The sequence below is a fragment of the Panthera onca genome, chromosome E1 (genome assembly GCF_046562875.1).
Source record: "Panthera onca isolate mPanOnc1 chromosome E1, mPanOnc1 haplotype 2, whole genome shotgun sequence".
In the NCBI taxonomy this organism is placed as follows: domain Eukaryota; kingdom Metazoa; phylum Chordata; class Mammalia; order Carnivora; family Felidae; genus Panthera; species Panthera onca.
In genome coordinates, this window is record NC_138352.1 from 53,753,264 (window position 1) to 53,768,280 (window position 15,017).

Consider the following 15,017-nt stretch of genomic DNA (forward strand, 5'->3'; position numbering starts at 1 on the left):
GGAGAGTTTCTGAGAAAATTATTCAGTATATTTTAATATGAAAAATTTCTACTGTGTGAACCTTAAAAACCCTGTTATGAAATGGCAAGCCTATATCCCTTATCAAAGTAAATTGCCTAAAAATATAGTTTGGCATAAGCAAATAATGCAAAGTGAATAAAGAAAATGTTATTATAAAGCCTTATTAACTGTAGGCTTTAAGAGATGTAAGGGGCACCTGGGTGGCTCAGTCGGTTAAGTGTCTAACTCTTGATTTCAGCTTAGGTCATGACCTCGCAGTTTGTGAGATTGAGTCCTGCGTTGGGCTCCACGCTTACAGTGCAGAGCCTGTTTGGGATTCTGTCTCTCCCTGTCTCTGCCCCTCCCCACCCTCTCTCTCTCTCTCTCTCTCTCTCTGTCTCTCTCTCAAAAATAAATAAATAAACTTAAAAAAAAGGAGATTAAAAGGCATATCAACTAATGTGTAGACCTCATTTTCATCTTTTTTTTTTTTTTAATTTTTTTTTTTTTAACGTTTATTTATTTTTGAGACAGAGAGAGACAGAGCATGAACGGGGGAGGGGCAGAGAGAGAGGGAGACACAGAATCGGAAGCAGGCTCCAGGCTCTGAGCCATCAGCCCAGAGCCCGACGCGGGGCTTGAACTCACGGACTGTGAGATCGTGGCCTGAGCGAAGTCGGACGCTTAACCGACTGAGCCACCCAGGTGCCCCAGACCTCATTTTCATCTTGAGTCAAATAAACTATAAAGAATTATATCTGTGAGAGAATTAGAAATTTTAACATTGAATAATTTATGTTAAGAATCTACTGTTGACTACATCAAAGTAAAAAGCTTTTGCACGGCAAAAGAAACCATCAACAAAAAGAAAGGGCAGCCTCCTGAATGAGACAGATATTTATTTGCAAATCATACATCTGATAAGGAGTTAATTCCAAAGTATATAAAGATACAACTTAATGTACAAAAAACCCCAAACAACCTGATTAAAAAGTGGGCGAGGACTTAATAGACATTTTCCAAAGAAGACACACAGATGACCGACTGGCAGGTGAAAAGACGATCAGCTTCACTCATCATCATCAGGGAGATACAAATCAAAGTCACAATGAGATATCACCTCACACCTGTTAGACTGGTTAGTATCAAAAAGACAAGAAATACCAAGTGTTGGCGAGGATGTGCAGAAAAGAGAACTCTTACATACTGTTGGTGGGAATGTAAATTTGTGCAGCCACTATGGAAAACAGTTTGGAGGTTCCTCAAAAACTTAAAAATGGAACTACCATATGATTCAGCAATTCTATTTCTGGGTGCTTATCCAAAGAAAACAAAAACACCAATTCAAAGATGTATATGCATCTCTCTATGCTCACTGCAGCATTATTTACAATAGCTAAGATATGGAAGTAACCTAAGTGTCCATTGATGGATGAATGGTTAAAGGTGATGAGGTAGATTTATACAATGGAATATTACTCATCCATTAAAAAGAATGAAATCTTGCCATTTGTGACAGCATGGATCGACCTAGAGGGCATTATGCTAAGTGAAGTAAATCAGTCAGAGAAAGCCAAATACCATATGATTTCACTTATATGTGGAATCTAAAACAAATGGGGGCACCTGGATGGCTCAGTCACTTAAGCGTCCCAACTTTGGCTCAGGTCATGATGTCACAGTCTGTGAGTTCGAGCCCTTCATGGGGCTCTGTGCTGGCAGCTCGAAGCCTGGAGCCTGCTTCCGATCTGTGTCTCCCTGTCTCTCTGCTCCTACCCGGCTCGTGCTCTGCCTCTGTCTCTGTCTCTCTCTCTCAAAAATAAATAAACATTTAAAAAACAAAAATAGAAAAATAAAACAAATGAACAAACAAAATAAAACAGAAACAGACTCATAGATATAGTAAACAAACTGTTGGTCACCAGAGTGGGTGAAATAGGTGAAGGGGATTAAGAGGTACAAACTTCCAGTTATAAAATAAATAAGTGACAGGAACGTAATGTACAGCATGGGGAATATAGCCAATAATACTGTAATAACTTTGTATGATGACAGATGCTAACTAGACTTATCATGGGGCCCATTTCATAGTATATGTAAATATTGGATCACTATGATGTACACTTGAAACTGGCAGGAGATAGTATGTCAATTATACTTCAATTTAAAAAGAATCTATTGTTATTATTTTAGGTGTGACAATGGTGTTATGCTTATATATATATATTTTTAAAGAGTCCTTATCTTAGAGAGATATACACTGTGATATTGAAAGATAAAGTAATACATGTCTGACATAGTATTCAAAATAGTATGGGAGAGGAAGGAAGAAATGGGGTGGGGGTGTATATTAGACCAGATGGGTCATAAATTGACTCTGATTGTTGAGGATGGATGATGTGTACATGGGGGTTTATTACACTGTTTTGTCTTTTGTACGCATTTAAAATTCTCATAATGCAAAGATAAAAGAAAAAGAAATCCAGGTTGAGAATTTTTTAAAATGTGACATTATTCTTATATTTCTATTGTAAGAACTAGTACATTAATGCATTAGATATTTTATGTGTCTCGGGCACAAAATACATAGAATAGTTAGCCTTTTTAAAAAAAAAACCTCAAGTTTAATGTTTTGTGATGGAAAGAGCATGAGTTTTGACATCAGAGGTAAATTTGAATGCCAGCTCCTCTACTTACAAACTGTGTGAGCTATGGCAAGTGACATAACCTCTTCATCTACAAAATGTTGCTAATAATATCTACTTCATAGTTATTGTGAGTTGTAAGAAATTATAATGCTATGACAAACTCAGGGGGAGTGCTTGCTTCCTGGTAGTTACTTACTACACACAAAACCAAAGTATTATTTTTATGTTTCAAAGTAGGTCTATGTGAGTAAATCCATGCATAGAACTTAAACAATATGTACGTCATGTCTTCCCATAAAATTCATCTATTCCAGCTGAACCCTAGCATAGGGCCATGTATATATTTGTGAGGTTTGCATTTAAAGGATGTATGTGCAGGATTTGTATTGGTAGGCACTTCTGAGGTTAGATTGATGAGCTTGCTGCTCTGTAATGTCTGAGACATGTTGAATCGAAGCAAAGATGTCATTTAACTTCTCGTCTCTTACTATCACATACTTGGGGCATGTAGTTATGACAGCTACAAGAAGCAAACCATTAACGCAGCAAAGAAACACCATCTTTGCACTAAAAAAGGAGAAAAGGGTCTCCCTTTGAAGTTGGAGAGAAGTGTTTTTAAATTAATGGAGTGTACAGTGATTTTACTAAGTTTTATTTATGAAAATACTCTTTGCATTCATGCCAGAAGGCTTTAGCACAGTCGTAAGTAGGATTTATACAAAGAAACACAGCCCAAATTTATGACGTGTTTGCAACTGTAAGAAAAAGTCTGAATTTACAATATTTGTAATTTATTGTTAAATATCTTTTCTATCACTATTCCTGGAATGCTAATATTTTATAAACACAAGTGTTGGTTATGAACCTAGAATATCCTAACTTATACTACTTTTTATAAAGAAGTCTTCCAGAATGTTTTCTATGTCTTTTGGGGATTTAATAATGGGAAATGTACACAGGACGAATACTCTTGCCTTTGGCTTTAGCCCAACCTCTTAGCATCAACAATCTTGACAGCTGCTTTTGTGACTTGACTTCCTTTAGGCCTTTCCCCCTTTCCTTTTTTGCTACATTTTATACAAATTCATCTGTAGAAAGTGGATATACACACAAGTTGTTTCTGAAGTTAATTACTGACTTTGATACCTTTTCAAATATTTTACTTCCTATACATCTACTGTTTGGTGCATTTTTTCAAAAAGAGTGCACCAGTATATTTTAAAATTAATACACTGTTTTGTAGCTATTGCCAAAAAGAGTTAAGATTTTTCTTTAATGAAAAGACTAATTTTTTTTCTTTTCAGTGTTAAAGTTTTCTAAGATTTTTATGTTCTTTCTAAATTCTCTATTCTGGAGTAGATGATATTGAGATGTAAGAAAAAGAATTGGAAAAGAATAAAATAAAAAATAAAACCTATTGTTGGTCAAAAAAAGAAAGAAAAAAACTGGATTTAATACAGTTGAAGGAAAAAAATCATTGGAATCAGATGCTGCTGCCTTCTGTGTCCTCTACACTATGAGTTATATGTAAGCATTCCTTAGAATAGGAAAGACTCCAAATAACCTGAATGTCTAGCATTAGGAGACTAGTTGAATAAAGTACGTCACATCCATTTAATGGAATATTACATACAAGTTAAAAGAACATAATACATATAGATGTGTAACATGTAAAGTTCTCCAAGGCATATTGTTAAATAAAAGGGCAATTTGGGCACACAGTGTACAATTCTCTGTGTGTGTACATGTATCTTGCACATGTGCTTGCTTTTTACTCAGGTATAGAATATTTTGGGGAGGATACACATGAATCTATGAGCAGTGGTAACCTCTGCTGAGGGGGATATCCAGATGAGCAGAAGAAAGAAGCTTCATTATTCATATCCTTTGGTACTATCTGAATTTTCACCATGTGTATATATTATTTTTAACTAAATATTGGTTAAAATGAGAAATGAGATAAATCTATATATGCTGATATGGAAGAACCTCCAAGATAAATGAATGGGAAGAAAAGTAGATTACAGAACAGGACAAATACTAACATTTGTTCAAAAAAAATCCACTAACACAGACTCTTGTTGCATTGAGATAAAAAATTTATGGCACGCTCAGAAACCCCCAGAATGGTTACCTCTGGAGAGAAGAACCAAGAGAAGCAAAGGAAAATGAGATTTCATTATATACCTTCCTGTAATGTTTGAAATTTTTTGCTCTGGGCATGTTTAACTTTTTTTTAAATATAATAAAGAAGTTTACTATAGTTGACAATACTGTATTGTATATTTGGAAGTTGACTAGAGTAGATCTTAAAAGTTCTCATGATAAGAAAAAAAAATTTGTAGCTATGTGAGGCGATGGATTTTGACTAAACTTACAGTGGTGATCATTTCACAAGATATACAAATCACGATTTTGTCCACCTAAAACTAATACAATGTTGTATGTCGGTTATATCTCAATAAAACTGGAGGCAAAAAAAAAAAAAAAAAAAAAAGCTCACAAAACGACCTCGTTTAACACAATAGTGAGCTCTTTTTCAGTAGAATCATGATTTGGTAGTTTCATGTCCGTTCAGATTTTTTTTCCCCTCTCCTTTACTTACTTATTTTTACATTTGAATTTACATCAGGCAGAATCCTGATGATGGTATGAAATAACGGCATTCTCTGTTGTTTAGTGTTTGAGGGCCAGCAATATATACGTGTGTTAGGTTGACTTATCACTTAAAAGTGAATTTAAAAATAGATAATAAAGTAGTATCATATGATACCCATGGTCATCGATAAAGAACACCTTTCTTACCCCATCTCAGTCTTTTTTTTTCCAAATGTGGTCATTAAAAGTTCATGAAATTTCTTGTTTTTATGCAGATGCAAAGAATGAAACTGATCAATAAATGACTGCTTTAAGTTTGATTAGTCTGGGAACTTTTGTTGAGGAAAAAAAACATATAAGTGATTTCTCTTGGAGAGTATTTTCCCTGGATAATACAGAAAAGTATGTGAGGAGTAGTTTCTGAACCGAAAGTTTGGGCATAAGAACTAATCTACTTCAGGAATTCTGCTTCTAATGAATTCTCATGTTCTGGACACAAAACATTGAGAGAAATGTGTAATGTGAGGTAAAGTGGAACATAATATTTTTCGCTTTTCTGCTCAAAACTTCTGTGAGTAAGTAGGTTAAGTCTTTGGACTTGAACCCCAGTGAATTTGTTTGATATTTGGAGGCTAAATAATGTGATGGTCGAGCCTAATTATACAGCAGTAATTTTTCGCTGTGCTGCCCATCACCACATACTTCTCTCAGAAACTTGTTTAATAGTTACTGTTTACCAGGATGGCTGAAGTACCACTAATACAGGAAAGGGATGGCTTAGTTATGGACAAGGGAATTATACGATATGCAAAATGAAGCTTCCAGTTCCTGCTGACTCTTGTGAGGCAAAGAGTAAGAGAACCAACCTTCACACCTACCCTTGTCAGCTGACGTGTACTTACGCAGACTTGCCAGCCTGACCCGGTTCTTGATCACAGTTCATCACCAGACGGCATTTTCCTAAACTTAAAATGCAACACCCACTTACCCTCCTTAAGATTTGTGCACTTTCCTCGTGTTAGCGATACCCTAATGAAGAAGCAAAAATAAATTTTAAAAACAAGGAAATGCTCTTTCATGTGAAACTTCTGTTCCAAAAAGGACCAAACATTGAATGGAATTGTTGGTAGTGAGAGATTTTGGTTGTTGATGTTGTTGTTACGTGTTGTTATCATACACGAACACCTCTTTTTGAGGTGGGGTAGGCGTGGGGAGGCTGAACCTTGTCACCCTCTGCCATTTCAGCGTCAGTGGTATTGGAGGTCTGTATTACTCAAAGACAACTCACCTTCTCTTCAGTACGCTAAAAGTCATCTCATGTCCAGGAGCACCTGGGGGGCTCAGTCGGTTAAGTGTCTGACTTTGTCTCAGGCCATGAGCTCCTGGTTTGTGAGTTCTAGCCCCGCGTTGGGCTCTGTGCTGACAGCTCAGAGCCTGGAGCCTGCTTCAGATTCTGTGTCTCCCTCCCTCTCTGCCCCTCTCCCGCTCACACTCTGTCTGTTAAAAATAAATAAACACTTAAAAGTCATTTCACATTTTCAGGCCTGCTAATCTTACCCACAGTCTATTCTTTATTATATGTTGTTTTATTTTTACTCTTTGGATTCTTTTCTTACATCTGATCTTCGCCCTATAGATCATGGAGTTCTATTCTTCTTTAGCAGAAGATACTGGGGTCCAACTGGCCTTACGGTTTCTCTCAAGAAGAAGAAATATGGGTAAACTAACTGAGGTATAATAGATCCTAGAATGCATCAGGACTGGAAGTCATTGCTAAGGACTACTACAATTTGTTATTTGGGAGAAGGAAACAAAAAAGATGGGAGGAGAGAGCGGGATGAACCAATAGTCATAAAATTGCTGCATTCATACGTAATTACATCTTTTTTGAGGCATTTTCCTACTGTGAGACTTAAAAGATGATAGTGCCAGAAAGGAAGTACATTCTTTAATTAAGCCAGGTCAGAACTGCATTTGGGTGTGGAGTATGTTGGCCCATTTTCTATGAGGCAGGGTCAAAAATACCCAGGATTCAATAAAATCAAACAGAAGATGCTGGAAAAAAATTTCAACATATTGATAGGACAAAACCCAAAGTTTTCAGTAAGACTTACAAAAGACTATCTTTTGTAAGCATGAAATCCATGCCAAAAGGTGTTATTTTAAAAGTCACTGTAGGGGCTCCTGGGTGGCTCAGTCTGTTGAGCGTCCAACTCTTGATTTCGGCTCGAGTCATGATCCCAGGGTGGTGGGATTGAGCCCTGGGTTAGGCTCCACACTGAGTGGAGGGATTCTTTCCCTCCCCCTCTGCTGGGATTCTGTCTCTCTCCCTCTGCCGCACTCCCCAACTTGCGTTAGTGCTCTCTCTGTCAAATAAAAAAATATATAAAAAATTAAAATTAAAATCCCTACAACAATACTACTCCAATAAATTTGAACCCGTGAATTGAACCAGCTCCTTCTTCGCGAAATCACTGACCACATTTGGCTTTGTTGATTAGTTCAATGCCTAATGTGGTTACTAGTATTACTACTATTTATAATGATTTATACTTTTGATTATAGATTTACTTCACCCAAGTAAAGAACAAAACACTAATTAATAGCATAGGCCATAAATCCAAGTCATTGACGGTCATTCAGTATGCTTTGCCTTTGAGTAATGATCATGATTTAGGAAGCATACAGTTTTGAAGACTGTACAGCTCAGTGGATTAGAACAAGAGCTTAGGAACCAGACAACAAGGGGTCAAAGCCTAGCTCTGCCACTTATGAGTCACTTATGTGACTTCAGGTAAGTTATTTAGTCTCTGTGTCTCAATTTCTTTATCTGCAGCTTTGAGATAATAACATACCACAGGATTAGCTTGAGAATTAAATGAGATAGTATGTGAAGAATCTTGACCTAGAGCCTGTACCCAGTAAGCTTTCAGTAAGCTGTTGTATTGTTATTCTTGCTATAGCTTTCTCCTGTAAGTCAAAGCATGTGGAGAATTCAGTTGAATAGCTTCATAATAAGAATTAAACACTGAAAAATACAGTGGTCCAAGGAAAACAGAACTACGAACCAATAATTCTAGGTTATGATCGCCTGGTTGACATATGATAAATCCGTTTATTTTACATTGTATTTATCCATATATACCAAATACTTAGGTTTACATGTTTTGAATTCTGTCAAAGGCTCATTACTATTGAAAATATTCTAACCCAGCAGGCTCCATTTTAGTACCAGTTGAACGATAACAGTAGTAGATAGAATGTGTTATTATAAAGCCAGAATGATTGCTGACAGGCTATAATTTGCTTTATGAAGTGTGCGTTGTCACATATACAATTATCTGGTTTGTATTTGTTGCTGCCAGCCCTCCAGTTTGTTAATGTCCAGAAGTTATGCCTTATGTGAAACCTAAAAAGGGTTAAAAATCTCAGCGTTTTCTGGTGGGGGAGGGGTAGGAGCAGGAAGGTTCACTTGGTGGCTACCTTTTTTTTTTTTTTCTTTTTTAAGAACTAGGATGATGCTACACACTGCAGCCCACCCTACTGGTCAAAATGAAAAACTGCATCATAAAAGACCACTTTTTTGAAGGAGGGGGAAAAAAAACTTTTCAGTTTGTTCCCCTGGGTATTTTCCTGTCCAACCCCCCCACTGACAGGTGTAGTTCATTTTTGAAATATTATTAAGCTATGCTGCACTTTTGGTTGTTGGATTCACAGATGTTGTAGTGACTGTGCTATAAGCGTCTAAGCAATTTGATCCCATTTCTAATCATTTGGACTGCTATTCTCTGCAATGATATCCCTAAAAGTTCTTAAGAAGGCTGTTATTCTCAGCATGTTGAAAATAATACAATTAGTAAACAGTATCATGAGCTAAAAAACTTAACGTTAAGCTCAATTTATTTCTTGTACATTCAAGATCTAGTTGGAGCAGCTTTTTAAAAGAATGATAAATGGGAACTTTCTTTACCTGACCTATCATTTGTTCTGTAGACTTAATGACATTCGGTACTATTACACTCACTGCCAGGGCCTTGGGGGAAAAAAAGAATATTTATACATTGAGTTATGGCTAGATGTTGGGGGGCGGGGGATGGCCAGGAAGTCAGGCTGCATCGAATGGAGAAGAATTTGAGACCTTCACTACACATGGATTGATCACAAGGACTAACCACGTAAATCCAAATGGATATTTAGAAATCAGTGAAGCTTCTAAGATGTTCTGTGGGAAACACCATACATTTTCTAATGCATGAGTGTGTGCAAAATGCTATCTAATTTATAACACAAGTGTTGACAGAACTTTAGCTTTGGTGTTGCAAATGGGCTCCATAACATATTTACATGTGAGGAACATTTCACATATATGGGCACATATGTACCCAACCTGTTCTAGTTGGTGTTATATTCAATAACTTAGGTGAATGGTTATAATAAGGAATAATAAGCAGCAGTTTTTCTAATCTTACCTTAGTTCAGCTTTGGGAACTGCATTACCATTAAATTGGTCTGTGAAAACCTGGCAATATTAATGCTATGAAGCATGAAAACTAACTGGATTTGGATCAGGGACCTTTATTTATAGCATTTTCTTTAGGATTTATTAGTTTAAAGAGGGAGCTGTGTGTCTCATGGGTTCTTAAATATTAAATAGAGTCAGAAGTCGTGTGTTCCTTTCCAACAGCAACAATAAAAACAAAGAACAAAAAATTGCAGACAATTCTACATTAATTTCAATTTCCTGATTTTATCCAGAGGTACTTGGTGAAGCGATAGCAAACCCTAGGAATTTTGAACCACACCATAGAAACAGTTGGTTGCAGACGTGAATAAAGTCTTTATAATAGAGCTCACAATTAATTAGAAGTAAAAGATGATGGCTTCATACTAACGTGGAAAAACCATTGAGCCTTTACATGTTGAATAAGCAAACATATACTTATATGTTTTATCTATTTGTTAACTGTCATGTTACTTTTTATGCTTAAACTGCTTTCAGTCTGTTTTCAGTTCTTTGGTAAAGTTGTCATTATGGCCTGTTTTTGTCCCTAAATAGTACCTGTAAGTTAAGAATCAGATGGGTTTGCTAGGAGTGAAAATAGTTACAAGGGGAACATCATCATGGTTCATTTTTTTCCCCCTGTTTTATTTGGAATTGAATTAGGAAATGAAAGTTTTTAGCAGTCTAATTCACTTCTCCATAAAGTTTATGGAGCAGCAACAGCTGGTTGAATCCATGACAGAAAAAAGCCAACTTCTAGTGGCCAAGCTATTGTTTCAGAGTTGGGGGGGGGGGGGTGGGACTCATTAACTGTTAATGAAAACACAGGGAATAAAAACAAATAGCACAGAAACCCTAGCAAATAATTACCTCACACCTGACACAAAGCTGCTTTATATTTCTGCTCCAAACTTCAGAAATTCCCAACTTATCATTCTACGGAGCATGGATGAAATTGAGTTTGACTCTCAGGAACGAACAATAGAGAAATCATCCCCCTTATAGGCCCCTCAGCACGATACTCAGAGGAGAACTGCCATTGGATATACTGAGGAGTGTATCCGGTGCCCAATTCTTATGACACTTAGGGTAGAGCAGCAAATTACCAGCTAATAGCAGATGAACACTTGATATAGTTTCCCCAGATCTTGTACAGAAATACAAAGAAAAGGGACCAGAGGTGGTGGATGTGATTAATGGAGATATTGTGTGTGAGAATATATATCTGTGTAGAAATATATTGATTCTGAGCAAGTTGCAATGGGAAAGCGTGTCTCTAGTGGCAAGGGGCCTTGCTTGTGAGAAAGCCACTCTAAGCAGATGGAGTTCTAAGCCCTAATTGTAGAGCTGCTGAATGGAAGTGTCTGTCACTATAGTTCGGGATCATTTATGTCTGATCCCACTGGACAACGGTAGTGGCCACTTGGAACTGCGATTCTCAGAGCTGCAGATGAATCCAGCGACCACGTGCGGTTATGTTTTAAGGAAAAATGATGTCCTAAACTTAAGCAAATCCAAAATGACCACAGTAATTGCTGGTTCTCCTATAAAACTTTTCACCCATGCATCTTGAGTAGTTGTAATCATTTTAATTACACGGGAGTGTCTATTTATATACCGTTATAGGCTTTTTTCTGTGTGTGCCCAAGGGAGTTGGGCCACTTGATGTGACACTAAAAACACTTCTAGCAACATTTCCACCATCAGGAACTAATTATGCTTGGATGTAAAACATATTTTTAAATGTTTCCCCCACCACAACCATTTTTAGTACCGACCCAGGCTCTGTTTTTGCTGCATCGAGTTGTATACCTTTGCTGTTGATACTTTACAAAAGCATGGCCTTATATTTGGCACAGGAATGGCTGTTAAAAGCCCCCGTTGGGTAACTATGTCCAGAAACCATAGGAACCACATGGAAGTGACTTTTCCATTTGGAGTTGGTAAATCAAATGCCAAATTCAGGCAGGTATTTTGGACGAGATTTTTTTTTTTAAGTTTATTTATTTTGAGAGAAACAGAGAAAGTGTGAGTGGGGGAGGGGCAGAGAGAGAGGGAAAGAGAGAATCCCAAACAGGCTCCATGCTCAGCACAGAGCCCAATGCGGGACTCGATCTCACAAATTGTGAGATCATGACCTGAGCCAAGATCAAGAGTTGGATGCCTAACTGACTGAGCCACCCAGGCGCCCCTGGGTGAGATTTTTTAAATGGAGCCTCTAAATCCAATTGAATTGGATTCTGGAACAGAAAAAGAACATTAGTGGAAAAACTGGTGAAATCCAAATAAAGTCTATAGTTTAGGTAATAGCAGTGTACCAATGTTAATTTCTTGGTTTGGACAGACATAGCCTAGTTATGTAAGAAGTTGACATTGGGAGAAGTTAGGTGAAGGGTGTGCAGGAACCCTCTGTACTATCTTTGCAATATTTACAATAAATCTAAAATTATACCAAAATAAAATTTTCATTTAAAATACAACAAAACAGGGGGCCCAGGTGGCTCAGTCGAGCGTCCAACTCTTGATTTCAGCTCAAGTCATGATCCTAGGTTTGTGGGATGGAGCCTGTTTGGGATGCATTCCCCCACCTCTCTCTCTGTCCCTCTCCCCAACTCGTGCACTCTCTCTTTCTAAAATTAAAAAATTATGCTCTGGTTTCTCTTCAGATCGCATAAATCTTTCGCCTTTTACTAAAATTAAAAAATTAAGTAAGTAAGTAATTAAAACACAACAAAACAAAGCCCCTCCTGATCTGCTTATTTAAAAAAAAAAAAAAAGTCTGGAATGCTAGAATATGTAAGAGTAGTTTTGTCAAATTTCTGAAGCCAGCAGAAAATTGAGTCTAGAACGATAGTTGATAATGTTCAGTATATCCTACAAATGTTAAATTTTGCTTGGCAACCCAAACTGCTACTTCTTTTTTTTTTTTTTTTTTTTTTTTAATGGATTTTGGTTTGGCTCAAATTTTTAAAATTCCTTTAACCTCACAGCTCACTTTCAGGTTACTTGCCAAAGCAGTCCATTAGGTTGTATTGATAATATAATTTCAGTGGATTTGCAGTGATGTAAAATTTGAGTCATTTAACCTTCAGTCCAGGTTTTGAAAATTTTTCTGGTTATAAAGGCGAAATTTCGCAGTGATACTTTAAGCATAACCGTAATCAGCTTTGTATCCTGATCAGTAGCCTAATAAAGGAGAGCATTTCTTCTGGCTCTGACCAGCAACTACTGTGTGAGGTGGTGGTGGTGGGTGCTGTTGTCTTGTTTTAAACTTTTTTTTTCCACAATAAAGCCCATAGTTTATTTCTAAAGTCCTGTATATGCAGGTGTTCAACTCAGTTATGGACAAGCTACCTACCATTGAGTATTCGTAGAGGAGTCTAGATACGATCATCTAATTTATGGAAAGAGAAGGCCACAGCCATTCTCTTTTCATCATTTTATATCCTCCCTATCCTTCCAGTTTAATTGTAGGAAATAAACCTTTAAAGTGAGGCAATACAGATTCTATGTAGGTTGTTTGGTTTCACTGCTCCCTCGTTGAAATCCAGGGCCAAAACTCTACAGTGTTTACGGAGATTAGCATTGGTGATTTCCTTTGGAAATTAGTATTTGAGATAATATTAAATTCAGTTGAAAATCCCCTTTTCATGTTTGTGAAATGAACTGAGCAGCTGTTGGTGTCCTTTTATCAGCACACTGTACCTCTGTTTGGGGGATTTTAAGGAAACCATTTGCAATGCAGAGTCTTTTCTTCCGGTTTCTGAATGATCGAACATCTTCCATCTGAACCTTTTAAAGTATTATAATAGCATGGGCCACTTCTACAAAATATAATCCAATGTATGTTGAAAACACCCAAAAGGGATTAGCATTGTTTTAATTGCATAATTCAGTATTGCATATACATTACCTTTCATCAAAGCCATTTTACAGAACAAACATTACCTTCTTAGGGCTTTTAGAATTCCTAAGAGGTTGGTTGCATGGGCTGTAAACTAGAATTATAAAGAGAGAACTTTCTTAAGATTGCAAAACAAGTAGTGATTTAAATTGGAATAGAATCCAGCAAAGTCTAGGTTCTCTCTGTTTTTAAGGCTCTTAGTTTTCAGAGAAGGGAAGAATACTGGCCTTGTTACATTATATTATGTACAAGTTAACTCTTTGTGTGATTTATTCTATCCTACTTGGAAATATATAGAGAAACAGGCATTCAGAGTAAAGCCTGTAATTAATGGAAGACAAGTAAATACGAATGCATATTTATATAGCTGTGTTCTCATTTTAAGTGTGATGGAGAAGTTTCTTTCTGGTGGCAAGAGGTCTCCCCACTCTCTGATAACCGTTTCTAAGTTCTAGTTAGTTGAATGGAAAATTTCCCAGCCAGGTAAGTTGGTTCTTATTTATTTTTTCCTCATATGTTAATGGATAGTGGCCATGTTATCTTTTGGGGGTTTGGGGTGAATGGCAGAAGAAATCTACGAAGACCTTTATAAAGATGTCCCAAGTGTGACCTGACTTTTGTCCTTTTTTATCCCTCAGGGGGAGACCAAGCTGAAAGTTTCCTTGGACAGGACAGCTCTGATGATAACCATAGTGGAACTCATGGCCCCTCTCTCACATCAGATGCACCTTTTTTGCCCGATTATCAGGATGAGGGTGAGTGTCATCTTTCTGGATCTTGGGTTGACCGCACTTTGTTACTTTTTGTCTTGGTGTCTTTGCCTTTTGTCATTTTGAACCAAGCTGACTTCAGTGAGTTTTCTGTATTGGTAATCACTAGTTTGCAAAGAACAACTATTTGTTTAGTTGTGGTGCTGATCTTCCTAGGTAAGTCAATACTTCTGAAGCTAATGTATTTAGGGAAACACTAATTCCATGCTGGAGCAGGAAGACATCGTTATTGATCTTTTTATAAGAACTGTAGCTCAAAAGCTAAGAGGGCATTTTAAGATTGCCCAGTTCACCGTCTTACAGCTTTCTTAGTTTCACAGTGTTGCATGAGAATTGGAGCTTTCATTTGGTGATTATTGGATTATTGATTTATTGTGGATTATTTGAGACCCTTGAACCGATAATATTATAGTAAGATATGATTTTTATCCATGCTTCTCACCTATCCCTCTCTGACCATGTTGGTGTTATTCAAAGGGAAGTGGAAGCCACAAGAACCACAATGTAAATCTTCATGGAGCATTCATTTTCCTTGAAGATTTGGGAATGAGAGGAGTTAAATAATTCAACTGTTACAAACATTACTTTTATATTAA

At 36.9% G+C, this 15,017-nt stretch overlaps 1 protein-coding gene across 3 annotated transcripts in view; it reads left to right on the forward strand.

The window, feature by feature from the left end:
- The window catches only part of SKAP1 (src kinase associated phosphoprotein 1), a 278,423-nt gene that overhangs the window by 62,785 nt on the left and 200,621 nt on the right, over positions 1 to 15,017 (forward strand). For all 3 annotated transcript variants that reach the window (XM_060646296.3, XM_060646295.3, XM_060646294.3), the window contains exon 4: positions 14,290 to 14,406. In XM_060646296.3, the coding sequence (XP_060502279.1) occupies positions 14,290 to 14,406 (117 nt within the window). The remainder of the gene's footprint in view (positions 1 to 14,289; positions 14,407 to 15,017) is intronic.